This window comes from Chrysemys picta, chromosome 1 (genome assembly GCF_011386835.1).
Source record: "Chrysemys picta bellii isolate R12L10 chromosome 1, ASM1138683v2, whole genome shotgun sequence".
Classification (NCBI taxonomy): domain Eukaryota; kingdom Metazoa; phylum Chordata; order Testudines; family Emydidae; genus Chrysemys; species Chrysemys picta.
This window is the reverse complement of record NC_088791.1, coordinates 152,953,254-152,974,889: the sequence shown is the minus strand read 5'-3', so window position 1 is coordinate 152,974,889 and position 21,636 is coordinate 152,953,254. Positions and strand designations below refer to the sequence as shown.

The 21,636-nt window shown below is 47.2% G+C and overlaps 1 protein-coding gene across 3 annotated transcripts in view; it reads left to right on the top strand.

Annotated features, from left to right (window-relative positions):
- GAP43 (growth associated protein 43) overlaps nucleotides 1–21,636 on the top strand; it is a 78,501-nt gene that overhangs the window by 22,238 nt on the left and 34,627 nt on the right. For 2 of the 3 annotated variants that reach the window (XR_010593847.1, XR_010593849.1), the window contains exons 2-3: nucleotides 16,932–17,538; nucleotides 19,144–21,532. Coding sequence is in view for 1 of the 3 variants with exons in the window: in XM_005304786.5 (XP_005304843.1) it covers nucleotides 16,932–17,538 (607 nt within the window). In the remaining 2 variants the exon portion in view is untranslated. The remainder of the gene's footprint in view (nucleotides 1–16,931; nucleotides 17,539–19,143; nucleotides 21,533–21,636) is intronic. The other variant, XM_005304786.5, reaches the window with a different exon arrangement.

Sequence of the window (21,636 nt, the reverse complement as noted above, 5' to 3'; positions counted from 1 at the left end):
TTCCCATATTCCAGGGCCAGCCCTGAGGCTGTTCGAACTCACATTCAACTGCCTGTGGCCACAAAGGGTTGTTCCAGCAGCCAAGAATAGACAGAGCTTTGCTGTACTGGGGCCAACCCCCGCTTTCCTCTGGCCAACCCCTCCACATAAAGGGCTATGAGAGGGGCGTGGCATAACACTGTCACACTGGTTCTCTGCCTTCAGGGATTACCCCTGCAGCAGGTAGCCAGGTTCAACCATTTCATGGTCCCTTTAAAGCACTGGAACAGCATAAACTAGCTAAGGGACAACAGAAAATCAAGCCCTGGTTCTCTTGGGTAACCTGTGATGGATTCTTTAGTGGGGGGACATTGCTCTATTTTGGCCCTTCCAAAGTCCTTATTGAAGACATAGATCTTACAAACACACCTCCTCTCAGTGATTTCATACCCTATGCATTGATAGGCAGAAAAGGGGCCGGAGAGGGCCATCTTGAGTTTTGTACTCTGCAATGCCCTGCTACAGCACCTTCCATTAAGGATCTCAAAACCCTCCACAAGCATTAAGGAGTCTAGCTTTAGAGTCCCACTATGAGGTAGGATGAGACAGCAGAGGCAGAGAGGAGCAAAGTGACTCTGTCAAGGTCACTCAGGATGTCCATGGCAGAGCCAGAAATTAGAGCCTAGATCAGGGGTTCTCAAACTGGGGGTCAGGACCCCTCAGAGGATCATGAGGTTATTACATGGGGAGTTGCGAGCTGTCAGCCTCCACCCCAAATCCCGCTTTGCCTCCAGCATTTATAATGGTGTTAAATATATAAACAAATGTTTTTAATTTATAAGGGGGGTCGTACTCAGAGGCTTGCTATGTGAAAGGGGTCACCAGTACAATAGTTTGAGAACCACTGGCCTAGATCTTGTGACTCCAAGTTCTTTACCATAACTATAAAACCATTCTCAGTCCTGATTGGTGAATGCTGGGAGGGAGAAACTGGTTGTGTGATCTTCAGTTTTTCAGGTTAAACTGCAGCAGAATGCAGGAGGAGTTAGGAGAATCAGTTTTGTTCTCATCATCCTGGCTCGGTCTCATCTTGGTTCTTTCAGGAAAGTTCTTGAGAGCATGTAGCCCTGAATTTTTGTCTGAGTTCCTTTAGTGTTAGTGGTGTAAATGCAGACACCTGTGGTTATATCTCATCGCTCCTTTGCCATTAAGTGGAATCTTTAATAACCAGTGTTTGTTTTGTTTCCTTTCTTAATTTTAACCAAAAGCCAATTTCTGTCATGTGGTGTATGTCTATTCTATTCTATTCTATTCTATTCTATTCTATTCTGATAGCATCTCATACTGCACCAACCTCCACAGTATTTGAGTGACTTTTTCTCTACAGGTTTGTATCCTGCTCAGATGGCTGTTCGTATTTTCATCCCATTGGCTTCCCTAGTTGCTGTCATATGCCTCATTGCCAGACATCACAAAGGGGAATGCCACAAGGGTGTGGTTGGGGGGGATGGGAAGGTGCTGAAAGCAGAGGCTATGGATGCCCCTATGCTATCTGTCCGCTACTAGTGAAGCCAAGGCCGTGTAGGCGAGGTGCTCATTTAGCTTGTGCTTTGTGTCTCCCCATTAGTAAAGGGATGAGAATTGCCGTGTCCTCTCCAAATTGTTTGGGAGCAACTTCCTACAGGCTCTCCAGTGGAAAAAGAGGGCATTGAAATAAATGGAGCTGCACCCACTTACACCAGCCAGTGTTGAATTTAGCCCTGACTCTCCAGTAGCACATGGACGCAGCTGCTTCTCAGATTAAAGTCTCCATTTTATTTGCACAACTTTTGGTGCAAAAGCTGCGTGGGCTCCACTCAAAAACCTTTTCAACTTCAGTTCTCCTGTCCGGTGAGCCTTACCCAACAGATCGCTGTGGTGTTTGTCTGCACAACTTGGGAGCAGGGAGCTTCTGTCTTTGCCACATGATCATGAAATCAGCTAGCAAAGAGCATAGTCTCCCATTCTTAGCTCTCTTAAAGGGCTTTGCTTTCCAATGAGAGAGTTATTGCAGTAGCTGAGCCATGGCTAGGGACCAGGAGCCATTATCACTTTAAAATCTAATATCCGGGATGTCTAGAGTAGATTTTACTCCCATCTTTCTCCCACACACTGGTGACCAAGCAGAGAGGCTATTTGGGATATACAGCCCTCCCTCACTTCCTGGACAGAGTTGAGGCATGGGAAGGTAGTGTGTGTGTGTGTGGGGGGGGATATTTTCCCTCCAGGTGCAATTAAAAACATCAGACATGTAGGCCAAGAGTGATTTCACAAAAATGGTGGCATATGGGACTCTGGCATCCCAGACGTGCTGCTGCTGGGGAAAAGTCAGATACACGAGACAGGGTTGTGTCCTGCCCTCCCTGCTCACAGGGACTTCATTCAAGTGCTGTGTTGAGTGAATGCCCTTTCTGCCACCGTGTCTGGACACCTGTAGGGGAAGCCTTCTGCAGCCAGAGTGTCGGGATCTGCTGGGTCAAGCAATATGCTGGGCACTGGGAGCCGGAGCATGAACTAGGGATGCCAGCTGCCCTATCAGTTCCCAGGAATCAGAACCTAAGCTCTTGACACCACTTTGGCACCAGCATCCTGAGCCTGTACCAACAAGGCCAGCCCCTAGTCCACAGGAGTCAGCCTGGAGCCTGGGGCCAACTGGGCCAACCAGGCCCCAAGGAGCTAGACGCTGTGTCAGGTAGGCCGGCCCTGACCAACAGGGGTATGTCTACATGGCAGCTGGGAGCGAGCCTCCCAACCCTGGTAGACAGACTCGTGTTAGCTTCACTCAAGCTAGCGAGCTAAAAATAGCTGTATGGCCGTTGGGACCCGGAAGGAGACTTGGGCTAGACACCCAAGCTCAGATCCAGGGCGTCAAGCCCGAGCCACAACGTCCACACGCTAGCTCGAGCCCCAGGAATGCAAGTCTGTTTACCCAGGCTGGGAGGCTTGCTCCCACCTGCAATACCCCAAGGCTGGCAAAAGAGCCAGGCAGGCCCTGTAGAGAGCTGGAGACTACATCAAGGGTGCCAGCCAGGTGCCTCAGGGAGCAGGAATCCATAGGTGCAAGGCCAACAGGATCTGCTGCAGGATTTCAAAGCAGATGCACATTAACTTTTCAGAGAGAAAATGAGGGTGATCTCTTAGTGAATGAAGGGGGTCAGATCTGGGGAGGGGCTACCATAAGCTAAGCAGGCTTGGACCTCGCCTCTCTTTGGATGGGAGATGTGCAGGTTGTACCTAGGTGCTGCAGTGTGTGGAGATGGTGCTCTTCTCTCTGAGTCAGTACAGACACCCGTGTGCCAGAGAGGGGCTGGGGCACTGTGCTTTTTCAAAAGAGAAAGAAAACTGTGGCACTGGCCACGGGGTATAACTAAAGATCCCACATAAGAAAAGAGATGGTAACCTTGGTGTCCTGGCCAAATCCCAGTCTGAGTAATTACAGTTTGCCTCTTTCAGTTCCCTCTGTAATTTTAATTGAATGCAGTGGTCTTCTTCACGTCCTGTCTGAAACTGTGGTGTAAGGTTGCTATGCACTGTTAAGCAGCTGCTGTGGTTAACCCCAGAAGTGGCTGCATTTCAGGCATGGGTGAGGCAGTTTTTGTATCTGTAATGTCTGTAAAGCACTTTGGGATGAAAAGTACTGCAGAAATGTCACCAATTCATTATTATAATCCCTTGTCCCTGGGAGCAGAGAGGAGGGCAGTTATGGATACCAACCACAGTGTTTCTTCCTGCATTATTGGTGTGTCAGAACGATGTGGTCTTGTTCAGCAGTGCAGCAATGCACAGGAGACACTTGTGTAACCATGAAATTGCTCTCAACCAGACTTCAGCTGACACATGAGAAGTATGGTCTGTGTGATGCCCTAGTTGTGTAATATAATAATATACTCATGATAATATTTTGCACTTGCAAAGCACTTTTCACCTATAGATCTCAAGATGCTTTACAAAGGAAAGTGTCACTATATCCTTTTTACAAGTGGAGAAACTGAGACACAAAGAGGGGAAGTGTCTTGACCAAGGCCCCACCGGGCATCAGTGGCAGAGCTGGGAATAGGACTCAGGTCTCATGACTCTCAGTGCTGCTCTCTCTGCGGGGCCACCTTCCTAGTGGTGACTGTCACTGCAGGGGTGCCATGTGTCAGTTTGGCCCATCCTGCTTCAGCCCACCCCACAGCGGTGCTAACAGTCTTCAACGAGAGGAGGGAGAAAGGCCAAGGATTGAATGGGGAATTTCAGTAGATACCTCCCAAGCAAACAAACCTTGACATTTCCCTTTGCTCCTTTCTGGTATGTTCTCCAAAGATCCCCTGGCACGCTCTGAGCACAGAAAGGGGATAATAAACCTGCTTCTCTGGCCAGTAGTCCCTCCTCTCCCTTTACAGAGCAAGGCCTAACATCTGAGGCTGTGGCTACACTAGCGCACCACTGTAAGATCTCTCGTAGAGCTGCTCTGTGCCAGCGGGAGAGAGCTCTTCTATTGACAGAATAAAACCACCTCTGCGAGTGGCAGTAGCTATGTCGGTGGGAGAAGCTCTCCCACCAACACACCATTGTCCACACCGGCGCTTCTGTTGGTGTAAATTATGTCGCACTGGGGTGTGTTTTTTCCACACCCCTGATAGACATAAGTTATATAGACAAAAGTGGTAATGTAGACATGACCTCAGACTGTGTGAGAGCTACTACTGAGCATGCAATGGCTGCAACATATTCCTACACTTTCCCGGCATTCCTTGTATCTAGATCATTGCTGTCCTTTGGGATAACTTGGAATAGAAAAGGTTTTATAGACGCTCTAAGTTCGCTTCACTGGACAGCAGGCTGCCTTCTTTTCCTCTCCCCTGCCTTCCAAGAAGAGAGCCCCAGGACTGGCTAGTGCAGTTTGCTACCCATAGCTATTGTCTGAAGTGGGGAAGGGAAGGGAGCAGCAATGCCCAAAGCTGCCACACATTAACACATCAGTAGCCAAATCAATATCCTTCCTGACAAGGCTAATTCCCCGGAGGGGCACTGCCGCCAGCCACGCTTGCAGGAATAACCCAGCCGTTGCTGGGGAAATGCTCATCCGGGGGTCCCTGCAACCAGTGCATTGCAGATGGCGTTCAGGGCTCAGTGCAGCGAGACTGGGCGTGCCATGGAAAGATCAGCAAGTGGTGCCTGAGTTGCGGCAGCAATAGTCTTCTTTTCACACAGGTCTGCTTCTGCTGAACCCGTCCAGCTATTCGCTCTCCTCCTTTTTGTGGCATCTCTCTCTCATACACGTCAGAGAAGCATCAGTTACTCTTTTGTCTGTCTGTCTCTCACTCTGTGTCTCTCCATGTGCCTTTCTCAACCGACCTCTTTCTCTTCTTTCTTTGTCTGTTTCCCATTCTGGCTCTTGATTTTGGCCAGTTTCTCTCTCTCCATCCCTGTCTCTCCTTTTCTCCTCTAATTGTTGTCTCTCATTCCTTTGTTCCTGCCCTTTTCTCTTTCCTTCTTCTCTCATCTCATTTCTTATCTTCTTCCCCTGCAGCTCCCCCTTTTCATTTCTCTCCCTCTCTTCCCTGTCCAGCTGCCCCTGGTCCATGCTCTGTCCCTTGCTGTTTTCAGCCTGGGTGACTCTAATCCTCTTTCAGTCTCAGCTTTGCTCCTGGCGGCTTCTCCAGACAGAAGGCAGAGAGGGTGTGGCACCTGTCTGTGTCTGTGCTGGGAGGGGAGACTCTCCCCCAGGCAGCGGTGGCGCCTGGTGCTGCGGCAGGAGCAGAGAACCAGCTGCATTGGCGGAGCCTGCTCTCTAGCTGTTTTCCAAACCACTGGGAATTAATCCACGCCTCGCTTTCCCTAATTGCTTGGGATGTTTGTTTGATTTTAATGAACCTGTAAACGCTTTGTGGGAAGATAATTGCCCCTATTTCCAATGACATAAATTAAAAAATAATAATAATAATGGAGCAAATACAGCCCCACGCTCACACAGCCAAGTGTGGAAGATGCTGGGAGCTGCTCAGCTCCCTCTGATCATTAGGCTGAACTGTTTCACCGCAGTGGCATCTCACTGTCTGCAGTGGGCATCCGAGTAAGCTCAGGGTTAATGGACAGTTGAAAAAGAGGATTGAGGAACCAGATGGTTGGCTGCAGGCCGTTCCTCTCCAGAGCCGTGAATGCAGTGGTACATTCAGAGAGAGGGGAATGGGCGAAAGCAAGTGGGACAGAAATCGCTTCCTTTTTAAAAAGAGTTCAGGAGAGGTCACAACACCTTGGCCTCCATGGAAGCTCAGCCTCAGTGACTGACTGCACCATATGTGAAGGAAGCATTAGTCATAGGTTAACACCTGTCCTTTGGCCCCTGGTCTTGGCTGAAGCTGGAGGCAGGGATGCCCAGATCTCATGGGAACAGTAGTTCTGAACTGCCGGAAATGAGAATCACCCAATCACCACGTTTGTGTAGAGCCTCCATAGTGAGACCCAAAACTAGATAAAGTCACCGAATTTTGAGTTTCCGTATGAAAGTAAAATGCAGGCCAGAATCGCCAGAGTCTGCAGGGATTTATGGTTCGGGGGTTATTAATAATAATCATTTATATTGTGACAGCACCAAAGGGCCTGAATGCGCCAAGAACTATATAAACACATAGGAGAACACAGTCTCTGCTCTGAAGCACTGGAAACTCTATAGGCCCAAGCCACAGCATTTGGATCTGGCTCCTAATTTCCCCAAAGTCTAGTGGTTTTAAGATCCTGGATTTGGTCAGAGCCGATCTTCAGCTGAACTCATCTGAAATTCCACTTAGCACTCAGCTTGTGAGGGGAAGGGCATGAAGTACTTTAGGATTCCTGGGATCCAGTGAGCTGGCCTTCCTCAATGCAGGACCATCTGAGGCAATTTAAGACCTAAGCAAGATGCAGGCTGAGAGCACTGCCTCTCTGGTGTTTAATCCCTTCCTTGTTCTGCCACCAAATTGTTTTCAGTTGCATATTGCAAATGCACAAAGGGACAAGGTAGGTGAGGTAATATTTTTTATTGGACCAACTTCTGTTGGTGAGAGAGACATGCTTTCAAACGTACACAGAGCTCTTCTTCAGGTCTGCCCACAGGGTCATGCACACTTTCTGCTTGGGCATTTTATGCCATTGCACCAGGAGACCTTTCTCTGTTGCAACCCATTCTGTTCTGTCCTATGTGAGGGTGCAAGTGTCCAATAGTGAGCAATCCACGTGTGATTTCTTGGGCATTCTAACAGCCACTGTCCTGTGTTTTACCCAATAGGGAGCATGCACACAGTCTCTGGTATTGGCAGTACTTATAATAAGGTATGGAAAGCCGGGTGGAAAATGGAAACAACAACACAGGAGATTTTGATGAAAATGAAAACAAAAAAAAATGTTTCATTGAAATTTTCAGTGGAAAATTTCAATCTTTTCGTTGAAAAATCAAAAAAATTTTGGCCAAAAGCTTCTAAAAAAAATAAAATCCAGCCAAAAACTGCTGTAAATTGAAATATTTCCAGCCAAAAACTGAAAAGAGTTCAGGCTTTTGGTTTTCCAGCAAAAATTTGAAAATTGTCAAGGAAAACAGACACTTTCTATGAAAATTTTTGTTTATCTGGTAACCCAATTTTCTGTCAAACTGTTTCAAAGGAAAATTTTCATCAAGCCCTGATAATCAGTTCATTTTGGCATATTTAGGTCCCTTTCTTCACTTATCCAGCGAGACGCTAGGGGTCTTGACGTGGGAGGATATAACATTTGACCACCATATTAACAGAAATACTAACAAACTGAAAGGAGTTCAGAGGAGAGAAAGAAAATGGATGAGGGGGTTGGAGGGACTGATTTGTGAGTGATTAAGAAGCTAAATATGTCAAGCTGCAGTCAGTAATGGACAGAGGAGAGAACATGATAATCTACAAATATTAAAGGAGTGTGAACACATCTATCTATCTATCTATCTATCTATCTATCTATCTATCTATCTATCTATCTAATCAGGGTTGCCCACCTTTCAGGATTGGCCGGGAGTCTCCCAGAATCGGCCTCAATCTCCCGGTGACTATTAAAGGCAATCCGGGAGATTTTAATAGGCCAAAGTCTGGTCAGCGGCGCAGCGGGGCTAAGGCAGGCTGCCTACCTGCCCTGGCTCCGTGCAGCTTTCAGAAGTAGCCGGCATGTTCGGCTTCTAAGCACAGGGGCAGCCAGAGGGTCTCAGTGCTGCCCCTGCCCTGAGCACTGGCTCTGCAGCTCCCATTGGCCAGGAACCACGGCCAATGGGAGCTGCGGGGATGGTGCCTGCAGGCAGGGGCAGCACACAGGGCCACTTAGCCGCCCCTGAGCTTAGGAGCTGGACATGCTGGTCGCTTCTGGGAGCCACCCAAGGGTAAGCACTGCCCGGCCGGAACCTGCACCCTGCACTCCCTCCCACACCCCAACCCCCTGCCTCAGCCCTGAGCCCCCTCCTGCACCCAAACTCCCTCCCAGAGCCCGCACCCCACACCCTCTACTGCACCCCAACCTCCTACCTCAGGCTCAGCTTGGAGCACCCTCCCACACTCCGAACCCCTTGGCCCCACCTAGATTGACTAGATAGCAAGTGTGAAAAATCGGGACGGGAGTGAGGGGCAATAGGTGCCTTTATAAGAAAAAGCCCCAAATATCAGGACTGTCCCTATAAAATTGGGACATCTGGTCACCCTAGCCCCACCCCCCTCAGCCCAGAGTCTGCACCCTCTCCCACATCCCAACCACCTGCCCCAGCCCGGTGAAAGTGAATGAGGGTGGGGGAGAGTGAGAGATGAAGGAAGGGGGGATGGAGTGAGTGGGGGTGGGGCCTTGGAGAAGCAGGCGGGGCAAGGGTATTTGGGTTTGTGTGATTAGACAGTTGGCAACCCTACTATCTATTTATCTATCACTAACGCACTCCATTCTGGGCACCAGAAAAGAGAGGAAGAACGTTCTAACCATGAGATCCATTAGGCTGTAGAATATCTTCCAGGAGAAGGGATGGAAGCCTTATTGCTTGGGGCATTTGAAGCTAGATGGGACACTATCCTGTTAAATATACAATAGAGAACTCTCCGTCACTGGCCCAGGGGGAGGTGAGCTAGATGAACTAACAGGTCTTTTCCCTCTCTAAATTATGTTTTGACCATAATAGCAATACTCACTCTGGAAAAAGGAATCATGTTCTTGTTTCCTCACACTGCAGACAGGTTGAGCAGGGAGGGGCAATCCTCTATCCTGGTGTCTTCACACCATTTAACTGGGTTAAGCAAAGCTGTTCTCAGTGCTAAATTGCTTCCTCACTTCAGAAGGTGCGAAAGTCTTTTCTATCTCTCATGCATTCACGCTTCGCTCCTTCTGCAGAGACAGCTGGTGCAGTCTTTTCTCATGTGCTTCTCTCCTCAGCTGCCGGGTCTCAGACAAACTCTCTTGCTTTTCCCATAACACAGCTCCTTCCTTTCTGCCCTTACACTCAGGCGCCAGCTCATCTACCTTTTGGGGCACCACTAATGCCTCCCCCCATTGGCCTGCAACTCATTGAGTCCCTTTGTCCTTCAAGTCAGAGGTCAGGAGGAATGCGTTTGGCTCCCAAGAGGAAAGGAAGATGGAGAGTTGGGAAGGAAACCAGAGTGAGTAGGTATGTGAGAGTTATGGGCTTTTCCCAGTGGCTGGACAAGAATGGGGAGGAAATGAAGGAGCAATGGCTGACTTGACTACAAACAAGAAAGACAAAGAAAAATCACTCACCTTGAGGGAGTGTCCCTAATGGCACCAAGGCCTACCTTACTGTGTGCTCTAGTCAGGAGTAGGGCACATGGAAAACTCCAGGGGAGCTGCCCTCAGGAGTCCTCCAAATACCACAGGCAAACAGCTGTCCCTGGACTAGCTTTCTGAGTCTGAGTGGCATCCATCCAGATCAATGAGAGAAGTCCCCAGAATATCACAGGGCAGAGGAGAGACAAGTACAGAATGAAGAAGATTCCCCGTTCACATTAGGGCTCTGTGCCTTTGTCAAGAGAAAGAGGGTATGGAGGAGGGGAGGCTAAAATGAGGGACACCCTCTCCCAACTTGCAGAAGGGATGCCAGCCTTTGCCAGCCTTTCCATGGGTACAGACTCCATTTAATGTGTGTTGTTTTCTCTTCTGGTAATACTTGAAAGCTTAATAAAACCAGAACTTCTGGGTAATACACCCTGAATCCAGGGACCAGGGAGCTAGGAATCCTAGCTTTAATGCATACAGTCCAAGGACAAAAAGGAAAGGAAAGGGAGAGTAATGCCTCTGGGTGTGTACCAGAGTTGTCTCTGGGGGTGACAGGTAGGAAAACAGTCCCGTGCAAGCTAGGGTGGGGTAGAGGGGACTCTGGTGGGAGAGGTAGAGAGGCAGCCCCTCCCAGTGTGCAGCAGAGGAGATTCTGGAGTGTCACAAAATGGAGCAGAGGCAAATCAGTCAATGCTCTTAAAAATGGAGCAATGTGCTCACTGTCACATGCCTCCTCCGGTGACAGGGTATGGGACATTTAAATGGGGCTGGACAGTCTGGTGGCACCTTCTCCATCCCTAGCAATAATTTGCCCCCTCTGCAAGTTTCTGGGAGGAGGAGGCAATGGTGGTAGTGGCCAAGTCAGCTCTGTGAGCGAGAGGGGAAACCTTACTGGGGTCAAGGGCCAATGTATTTTGCATGCCTGGAATTCTTCACGCTGCTGGCTCTTTCCAGCTGATCGACACTCCTCGTATGTTGGGATAATTTATCTTCTTGCCTCCTGCTCCCCAGCTACCTCTGAGAGGGAAACGCTGACAGGAGCTGCCTGCCTGAAAAGGGGTGTGTCAGACAGAGGCAGACAGAGATGCGGAACAAGATCATGTCTCGGTACAAGAAGACAGACTCTGTGCTGTGTAGATAGAGACAAAGCTACTTAGCTGTGTGCTTCACGGAGAGCTTTCAAAATCCTGCACATCTTATTCACGCCAAAGTCCCATTGTCTTCAATGACTATCAATGGATCGGTCAGTATTTCTGACTTTTCCATCACGGTAATGTCTAGGGTTCGACCCACCATGTACAATACAGAGAACACCTATTCTGTACAGAATGATGATGTCAGTGCATAACTTGCGCATTTGATTAGTTTCCATATTGTCTATACAGAATTCATTCTATACATAAGCATGTGTGCAGCACCTAGGACTGTTGGACCCTGATTCCTGACTGGAACGTCTAGGCACTGTCACTGTACAAATAATAATTATTATTAATAATAACAGTAAATAAGAAGCCATGAAAATAGCACTCGAATATCATGAATGTAGCCAGACAGATAGATAGATAGATTTCCCTTTTCCACTGGGATTCCTCGGAACCATGCTCATGTCCTGGAAGGACTGACTCACCTCTTCATTCTTCCAGGGAAGATAAATTGCATTCCGGGCCGTTCACTGTGTATGGGTTATTTCTGACCCAACCTTCATAAGTAAGGTATTGTTTGCAGTGTGTGTAAAACTCAATGATGAAGATCCAATGCCTCTTTTCCTGACAGCAGAGGTTTTCCTTGGCCAAAATGCCTCCCTGCCCCAGTGGTATATGCAGCGTGACACATGCACCGTTTAGCAGCTGTGTTCCACCCCAGAAGTGGCTGCATTCCAACAGTGCCGCACATACATGGTTTGTGAAGTACTTTGGCATGCTCCAGGAGGAAAGATGGTATGGAAATGTAACATGTTATTCCTCAGTGGCTTCTGGGGTAGATGCTATAGAAATGCAACACACATTATTGAGTGGCTCTAGCGATATTACAAATCACAAGAGCCGTGTTTGAATCACTGTACTCCTGAGCTGGAAGTGGTCTAATTATTATTATTATTATTGGATTCCCCTCCCCACACACTGACCTGAAATCCCTCCCGTGCTTTACCTCTTCCCACTCTCTGCCAAAGACCTCCTTTCATTTCACATATGAAATGATACCAAAAAGCATGTCTGTGTAACACAATTTGCAGCCGTGGACCTTTCATATCTGTGAGCAAATCAAGGCAATGGGGAAATGATGTCATCACAGCAGGGCTAAGAGTGTGATGTCATCATGACAGCAGTTCGCTTTAAGTGCTGGCGAGGCAGGCCAGGCTCTGAACTAGAGTTCTCTTTGTAGTCACAGGGCAGATACAGCATGATCAGCAGCGAGGCAAGCCCTGCAAATAAGGCTCAATCACTGACCTGGAGGGACTCTCCTCTGGGGGGCGAGAGGAGAGGTCAGTCTCCATGACCTTGGCTAGGACTGCTGACAAGCGAGACAGTTAATGTAATTGCATTAGTGGGGGTCACGTATTGTAAATAACTGGTTGATAGAGCTGGGCAAATATCCAACACATGGCATACACTACCTTCTGTGTGTGCGATGATGATGATTATCTGGGGGTGCCTAGTGGAATGGTGGGAAAGGGATTCAGTACTCCATGCAGAGCCCGTGGTGGTCAGAGGACAGAAGTGGGGAGCACATTAATTAACCCTTTCCTCTTTGTGTGTCCCTTTTATCCGAGGGTTGATGATTCTATCACCTTCTCTGATGAGTGTGGGGGCTAGATCCTTAACTGTGTTGTGGTTATGTTCAATGCAGCTTGCCTTAAGCCACTCTTCCATTCCACTGATACTGGGGCTACCAGGGAGTTGACATGGTTCCTAGTCTTGACACAGCCTGGAGCGGTCACATACAGAGACCTCTCCGTCAGCTGGAACACTGTGTGGTGCCTTTGTGCTTTCCTGCCCCTAGTGCGCCTGTGTGGGGATAAGATGGCTCGACACCAGCTGAGGTTTTTCCCAGACTGAGGAAGTTTTAAAACCCCTTTGTGCCTGATGGGAGACTTAAGTAGGGCTGAAAGGTATGACCCTAGGTATCTACTAACACAGGCAGCTTTGCAAATGCAGGCACTCTTTTGATGCTCACAGCAACTGGCATAACATGTTAACAGGCTCATAGACTCCATGGTCCTGTTGACACCATGTTACCTGGCAGGCCGGCCTTACCGCTCACTGAAAGTTTGCAGTGCTGTAGCACCTTGCATCTGAGGCACTTAATGCACTCTGGAAACATTAGTAAATGTAAATTCACCCCCTTCCCTACTCAATGAGCATAACTGTTCCCAGTCAATAGATTTTTGGGGCATAGTCACACCCCACGGTCATTCTCATATTGATTGTACATGGTCAACCCTCATGCTCACTCTGAGTGATATAGGTGTGGTCACACCCTATGCAAACTCTCACATGATCATGGGAGCATCTTCCGACCCCTAGCTCTCTCTCACATATGGATGTGGGCGTGGTCAGTCCCCATGCTCACTCGCTCTCACTGATGTGGGAGTGGTCACCCTCACACATTGATGTGAGCACAGTCCATCCCCTCATTGACTCTCACATTGATGTGGGCATGGCAAGTCCCCCTGCTCACTCACATGCTGTGGGCGTGGGTTACTCCCCAGGCTCACTCGTTGCTCTGGGTGTGGTCAGACCGTGCTCACGTTAGCGTGCGAGTGGTTACGCCAAATGCTTACTCTCACACATTGATATGAACATTTTTCCTCCCGCTCACAAACTGATGTGGGTGTGGTGAGTCCCCACACTATTCTTACACATGGATGGGGGTTGGGGTCAGTCCCCTCACTCACTCTGAGGTATATGTGGGTGTAGTCAGTCTGCATGCTCGCTCATTGACTTAGCTGTGGATGTGGTCGCTCCCTATGCTCACTCGCACACACAGATGTGGGTACGGTTGCTCCCAACCTTCACCGTCATATTGATGTGGCATGGTCACTCACCAGGCGCACTCTCACTGATGTGGGTGCGATCAGTCCCCATTCACAGTCACCATGGTGTCAGCATGGTTACTCCCCATGTTCGCTCTCACACACTGGCATAGGTCTGGTCACCCAATGCTCACTATCACACGTTGATGTGGGTGTGGTCATTTCCCACATTCATGTTCACAATTCAGAGTGGGCATGGTCAGTCCCAGCCTCATTTTCACATTGATGTGGACATGGTTAGAGCCTTGTGGGGATACAAAAGTTGTATCCACATCCGATCTGTGATCTGCAAAAATGGGCTGTGAATATCCACAACCGCATCTGCTCATATTGGTGTGGGTGTGGTCAGTCCCCATGCTCACTCGCATACATTGGTGCGGGCATGGACTGTCTCCATGCTCACCTGCACACCTCCATGTGGGCGTGGTCAGTTCCCATGCTCACTCGCAGACATTGATGTAGGCGTGGTCCATCCCCATGCTCACGTGCACGTGTTGTTGCAGGTGTGGTTACTTCCCACACTCACTCTGGCCTAGTTTACACCTAAAACTTAGAGAGACAAGGTGGGCGAGGTATCTTTTTATTACACCAACTGCTGTTGGTGAGAGAGAAAAGCTGTGTGTGACTTGAAAGCTTTTGTTTCTCTCACCATTAGAAGCTGGTCCAATGAAAGATATTATCTAAGTCATGTCAGTTCCAGGCGATCTAAAACTTAGGTCAGCCTAGCTGCATCACTCAGGGCTGTGAAAAATTTCATGTGTGGTGCAATGTAGTTAGGTTGACCTAGCCCCCTCCTATCTATATCTCATAGAACTGGAAGGGACCCTGAAAGGTCATTGAGTCCAGCCCCCTACCTTCACTAGCAGGACCAAGTACTGATTTTTGCCCCCAATCCCTCAGTGGCCCCCTCAAGGATTGAACTCACAACCCTGGATTTAGTAGCTAGGTTGATGGAAGAATGTGCAGCTGTAGGGGCTTGTGGTGTGGACAGATGCTGTGACACAGTGATGTTGTATGGGCAGTCCCCACACTTATTCTCTCACATTGATGTGGGCGCGGTCACTCATGCTCATTTTCATATTGATGTGGATGACACTGATGTATGTGCTCAGCCTGTGCTCACTGTCCCATATTCATGTGGGCGTGGCCACTCCCCATACTCACTCTCACACATTTGTGTGGGTGCAATCTGGCTGCATGCTCATTCTCGTGCACTGAGGTATCTTTCTGTTGACCTAGCTCCAGCTACACTGGGGTTTAGGTCGGCACAGGTGGCCCTCACGGATGTGGAATTTTCACACCTCTGAGCTCTGTAGCTATGTTGACCTAAGCTTTAAATGTAGCCCAGGCCCTGGTGTTTGAAGGCATGTATTGATAGTGTAGAGGCCATTGCATTACCAGCTTGCCTCTGCTCTTTAATAGCTCTTTTGATAACTACTGGATTGGAATATTGATGGAAAAGTATCCCCTTGTCAATATGCAGTTGAACTGTTACCTACTCAAGTGCTGGTAAATTATCAATAGACGTACAGTATGTATCATAGAGTGAAAGGAGCCATTAAAGGGTAAAATCTACCCTGATGCATGAGACCAGCCTGAGGCCTGTATGGCATTGTATTTCTTCTTAAGACTTCAACATGGGGATTACGACATAAGTGGTGTATGTGGCCCTCTGCTCAAGAGGAATTAATAGAGATACTAATTATCTTGTAACACTGGATGAATTATCACTATCTACTTATTTTCCTTTCAATGAACCTGGCTTTGAAAGCACAAGCAGATGAGACTAGGGGAAAGAGAGGGTGGTTGTAGATGCAGCATTTGTGAGGCATATATTGTGTGAGTGTGTGTGAGAGAGGGAGTATTTGTATGTCTGTGTGTCATCTGTATAACCCTTCAGTGGAATTCCCCTCGGGCAAAAGACACCACTGACACCGAACTCAACACTGCTAGTCCCAAGGCCTTACACAAAGCCACCCTGAAAGTAGTGTGGGTTGCTTTTTTAGGGTGGAGGGGTGGTGGATTTGAAGAGTCAGTAAAAATAAATAGAGAACGAACATTTCTAAACTGATAGCAAATATCTGGTAAATATCACAAATTAATAGGGGGAAAAAATCACATGAAATTAAAGAGAGGCAAACAAATTAGCTCAGGTCCTCTGCTGCAGCCGAAGAGTACTCGGCCCAGCTGATTGGCTGAAAAAGTGGCTTTGAATCACCTTTGCATAACTCCAAGGGACACTGTTGTGGCCAGATATTGTTAGGGTGTTGGGATATCCCTACACTCCTTTTCCCCTGGCCATGTCCCTATGCTTAGGTCAGGGGGGTGGTTCTGGAGCCACTGCAGGTGTTGTATATAGGACTAGTCAGTGCATTTTTATCAAAAAGGTTTTTCAACAAAAAAATGACTTTTTGAACAATACCCGCAGTTTTACAAACGCTTTCATATTGATTTACATTTTCTGAATTTTCAGTGAAATGATTCAAAATAAGGAAAAAAAAAACAGTTTGAATCAAATTGTATATAAACAAAAAAAAGTTTTTTTTCTTCTCCTTCTGAAAAAACCCAAATAAATAAGTAAACCCTAGAAAAAAGGTGCTTCAAATCAAATCTAAATTCTTTTTATTGGTTTCAAATCTGTTCCAAACGAACGTTTGTTTCAGATCATTCCATCAAACAGTGGGGACATTTTGGGGGGAAATGTTAAGGGAAATGCAATTTTATTTCATTGGCTATTTTCCACAGAAAAGAATTCAACATTTTTGCGCAGCCCTAGCTGGATACCGCTGAAGAATCTTCCTGTGTAGGGGAGAACCTCATGAGCCTGAATCCACCAGGTTAAAACAACTTTGTTCTGGGGTCTGCTGTGAAGTTGCTAAATTGAAGGACAGGATCTGACTTCTGTATGAAGTGAATATGCAAAATAACACACACACACGCATATAAACAACAGTGTGGTTGTTTTGCCACATTGCTGCCCCATGGAGATAAGGGTGCTGCTCTAGCACATGCTCGACTCTTGACAGGCCTTGCCCAGCCTAGAGAAGGGTGGGTGAGATGCTATCAATGAAACGAGGTTTCACTGCATGTGTAAAATTCTTTATCTGACTCCTTTTTTTCTCTCCCTTTCTCTTTAAAGGTTGAAAAAAATGATGACGTTGACCAAAAGATTGAGCAAGATGGCATCAAACCAGAAGATAAAGCTCATAAGGCAGCCACCAAAATCCAGGCCAGCTTCCGCGGACACATAACAAGGAAAAAGCTCAAGGGGGAGAAGAAGGGAGATGTCCAAGCGGCCGATGCTGAGGCTGCAGAGAAGAAGGATGAGGCCCCGTCTGATGGTGTGGCAGAGAACAAAGAGAGCGACGCTTCTGCTGCCACAGAAGCTACTCCGTCTGACAGCGCCCTGCCTGCAGAGGGCAGCAAAGATGGCAGCGCTCCCTCAGAGGAGAAGCAGGGAGAAGGCACTGCTGACGCTGGCTCAGAGCAGCCAGCCCCGCAGGCAGCCACTCCCGCCTCCTCCTCGGAGGAGAAGCCCGCTCCCACTGCCACCGAAACGGAAAGTGCCACTAAAGCTTCCACTGATAACTCGCCGTCCTTGAAGGCTGATGAAGCCCAAGACAAAGAGGAGCCTAAACAAGCCGATGTGCCTGCTGCTGTCACCACCACTGCTGCAGAGGATGCTACTGCCAAGGCAACAGCACAAACGGAGACGGCGGAGAGCAGTCAAACCGAAGAGAAGACAGGTAAGTGGATGTCAAGGAGCAGGGCTCTCTCTAAATGGACTGTGAAATGCCCCTTGCCTCCCTGTGGTTCCCTGGAGTGTCAAAGATAGAGTGGTAAGAAGTTAGTAAGGGAGGAAGAAAGGTGGGTAATGACCAGTCCAGTCATCTTCGTGTTTCAGGGAAAGGTGAGAGAGATTTTCATAATAGACCCCTGAGCTTGTGGAAATACCTATGGAAGCTGTATGATATGGGATATGGCTAAATGGGCGGGGGGCGGGAGGGAGGAGACGGACTCCAGTGCAGGGAATCTTTTGAGTGTAACAAGAGTCTGAATCCAGATCTGTGGTGAAAGCAGACTCTGAAGGGATTTTTTTTACCCTCATTTACCTTGGGCTTGCCCAGAGACAACCCCCTGAATTCATGCCCTCAACTTTGATTCTTTAGGGCCTGATTCTCCACTGTTTTGCCCTTTGTGTCAACATTTACACCTCTGCAAAGTGGGTGTAAAATGCTATCACTGGTGTGAGCAACCAGGGAATCTTGATTGAGTAGAATTTTACACCCACTCTGCACTCATCTGGCACAGGTGTAACATCCTTTTCGTTTGGATGTTATCATCCCCTTTAATAGTGAGGACAAACATGCATCAGCTCCATTGTAATAACCAGAGCTAAGTAATTTATTACAGCAGATATTGATTTGATTATTTTCATCTATTTTGTTCGCCGGTTGTCAGTGAACTGTTTACAATATTCTTGCACCTAATCGGTATTCTAAATTATTTGCAAATTTCTTCAGTAAATATATCTTGGCCTGCAGATCATTGGAATTGTGAACATTACAATTGAATATACAATTTGCAATTCACGCTCTAACATAAGTAAATAGCTTAGCTTGCCAACACAGAGTGAGTTGTAAATTTCACCATTGCATATACACTTTTAAAAATTAGCTTTCAGTGAATATTTGAATATTCAAGCCAAACATTTGCTTTTTATTCATATTCATTCGATATTCTTGCTAGCGGAACTCAAGCTCTCGAGTTTTTTCAGAAAGCAAATGCAGAAGGTTTGTGACCACGGTCAAATCAAAATTCCCTTTGGAATGCTAATGAATATTGGTAATAAAATCTCCTTTCCCACTATTTGATCAGCTTTTCCAATCACAAATTCACACAATTGGTGTGTCCTAGGATCACAGAAATTAGAGTGGAAAAAAAGATCCAATATGTCTTTTTATCCATTTCCCTGATGTGGGATTGTTCCCTGCAATATGTATTTAGGCGTGGCAGAATTAGATTTTTTTTATATATAATTTTGACTGTCAATATCCATGTTTATTTGTAAGCCTTTTTCAATTTTTATTAATTTAAATGTTCACAGTTTTGGGGAATTATGTGGGTGTGGGGGGGGTCAGATAATTATTTAATGATGGTAGATGCTGAGATTCAAAAAGTTAAGGCTTTACAATCATTAAAACACAAATTGTCAACATCACGTGTCAAAATATACAAAGCAAATAGCCTTAAATCAAACTCTAAGTTCTCAAGTGACATTTTTCTTATTCTGTCTGTCATATTTTATGATTATTGATGGAAATATTTTTTCATCTGTTTGTGTGCATAAGGTGAAATCGACGTTTTCTAATTCTCCCAAGTCTAAATATGTTCCACAGTACTTTGCCTAATCTAGCTGTGAAGGGCTTTCACAACAATAGGGCTACCACAATGGAGCATCCAGTGTTTCCTAGATCTCACGGCTAGGAACTGTTCCCTGATACACAGCCTACATTTTTCTTTTCCTAATTGCATCCTATCACTCCCCCATGTCCCTCTAAACAATGCTTCTCCTTCCTTGGTGTTTACTCCCTTTCTAGATTCATAGACGGTGACCATGTCCCTCCAGTCATCATTTAGTTACGCATTATCCTGCCAACTCCCAGCAGTGCTGTGGTGGCTTGGTCATCCATGAAAGAGCGAGGACTACTAAACATCTGTCACTCCAGCACTCTGCCAGTCCAGGGACCGATCTCTCCAGCTTTTCTCAAAATCTCCTCTTTCAGGCTATTTCTCCCTGAAGTCATTCTCTTGGCTTTCAAAGTTCATCTTTTATCATTTCTGTGGTCGAAGACTAGCACCGAACTATGCAGTGTGAGGCTGCCAACAATAAATAAATCAAATTGGCTACTGGCCAGCGTCGTTGGTTGGCTCATTGCCATGGCACGCTTGGCTGCTACTACTATGAAGAGTAAGTGCAGGTCATTCCACATTTGTGTGGTGTTATTCATTTGGGTAGAATTTTGCTACACTCATCACCTCATCTATGGGTATGTTCCTGTGGTACCACTAGCAGTGGATGAGGGCATTTGACCTACATCCTTGGGAGGTCTTTTGCCTCTGCATCTGAGTGAAAGAAAGAAAAGGAAAGACAGAATGAATGAATGAATGAATGAATGAATGAGTTAATCAATTAACTAAATTGCATTACCTGTAGTGCTTAAAATTAAACATTTCTGCAGTGAACAGCAAATGGGGCGGCTCCTCCAGAACAGTATTTACTCCACTAACACACTCATCATCCCCCGACTGTTCAGCCCTAGACACTCTATTAATCTTGTCTTTTAGGTAACTGCTTTGGAAACTGACTTTAACCAAGCAATCCGGTGTCCAGTATTAATTTACTTGGTGCCTTAGGGTTCCCTGAATTTTTATTATAAAGCACCTTCTAAATAATTCTGATTAGGGCTGCTGGACCATGAAGCAAAGATGTGGGGTTTTACCCAGGATAAGGCATGAATGAGACACGGGGCCAAATTCAGAGGCTGACCTAAGTTAGAATCCTAGACCCCCTCATACCCTTCCCCTGTGTGTAGGTGTATGTTGATGTCACTTACAAGCTGAGGAGCTGGGAGAAGATGTAAGTTAAACTAGGAGGTGGCCTACTTAAATTTACACTTCCTCATACTCTCCTGTTTGTTGCTTTTCTTGCCACATTCCTGGCTTCTGGCCCCTTCAACTGTGTTCTACTCAGTGGGACAAAGTCAGCAGGGAAGTGTAAGGAGTATCTACGGTACATATTGGTAAGGAGGTGCATGTCTAAAGCCTAGTCTATACTACAAAGTTAGGTCAACATAAGTTGCCTTGCATTCACCTATATGTGCATGTCTCTGCACTCAGATTTGTCTCCCGGTGATGTAAGTGCCTGTTACAACGACACAGTAAAACCGCTTCCCCAAATGGCATGGAACCATTGTCAATCTACTGAGGTCAATGCAGTGCAAGTGTAAACACCTGTGTCGACCCTAACAGTCCTCCACAGTGCCCCATTCCCTGAGATAGTGATCGCTTTGGTCACAATTTTAAACTCTGCTGTCCAAGGGTCACAGAGACCAGAAGCCACCCACGACCCCACCCCTTTAAGGCCCCTGCATATTTTTGAAATGTCTTTTCCTGATTGCCCACCTCGTAAGCACACCAAGCATCTCACCTTTGTTGAGTGCAACAGGCGCGCCACCAACCATGCCGGCTCCACGCACACCGAAAGATACTGGATGTGCTCCTGCCTGGACTACACTGGAAGTACTGGATCTCCTGGGCCTGTTGGGAGAAGAGGCTGTGAAGCACAGCTATTGACCACCCATAGAAATATGGACACCTATGAGCAGAATGCAGGGGGATACAGGGAAAGGGGTACAACAGGGATCAGCAGAAGGAATTTTGCCAGGGATACCACAAGGCCAGGGAATGCAGTAGATCTGGTGCTGAACTGCAGACCTGCTGCTTCTACAATGAACTGCATGCCGTACTTGGCAGAGACTCCACGGGCACCCAGCAGAACACCGCAGAACCTCAGAGAAGCCCAAGACAGTGACCCTTGCTGTGAAGTGTGAGGAGGAGGGAGATGTGGCTGGGAACTCCAGCCATGCTGTGAACCAGACCCGTTTGAAATTCTGCCACAGTGTAGCCAGTCCCGCCAAGCAAGTGCGGGTGAGCCTGATGAAGGGGAAGGGAATTCAGGTAAGTGTGTGCATGCATTTTTCCTTAAACTGTTGACATTTAAAGATGGCGCCTGGCCCATCCCCAAGTTACTAAGACACAGGTATCGACTTTTCATTGTTTTA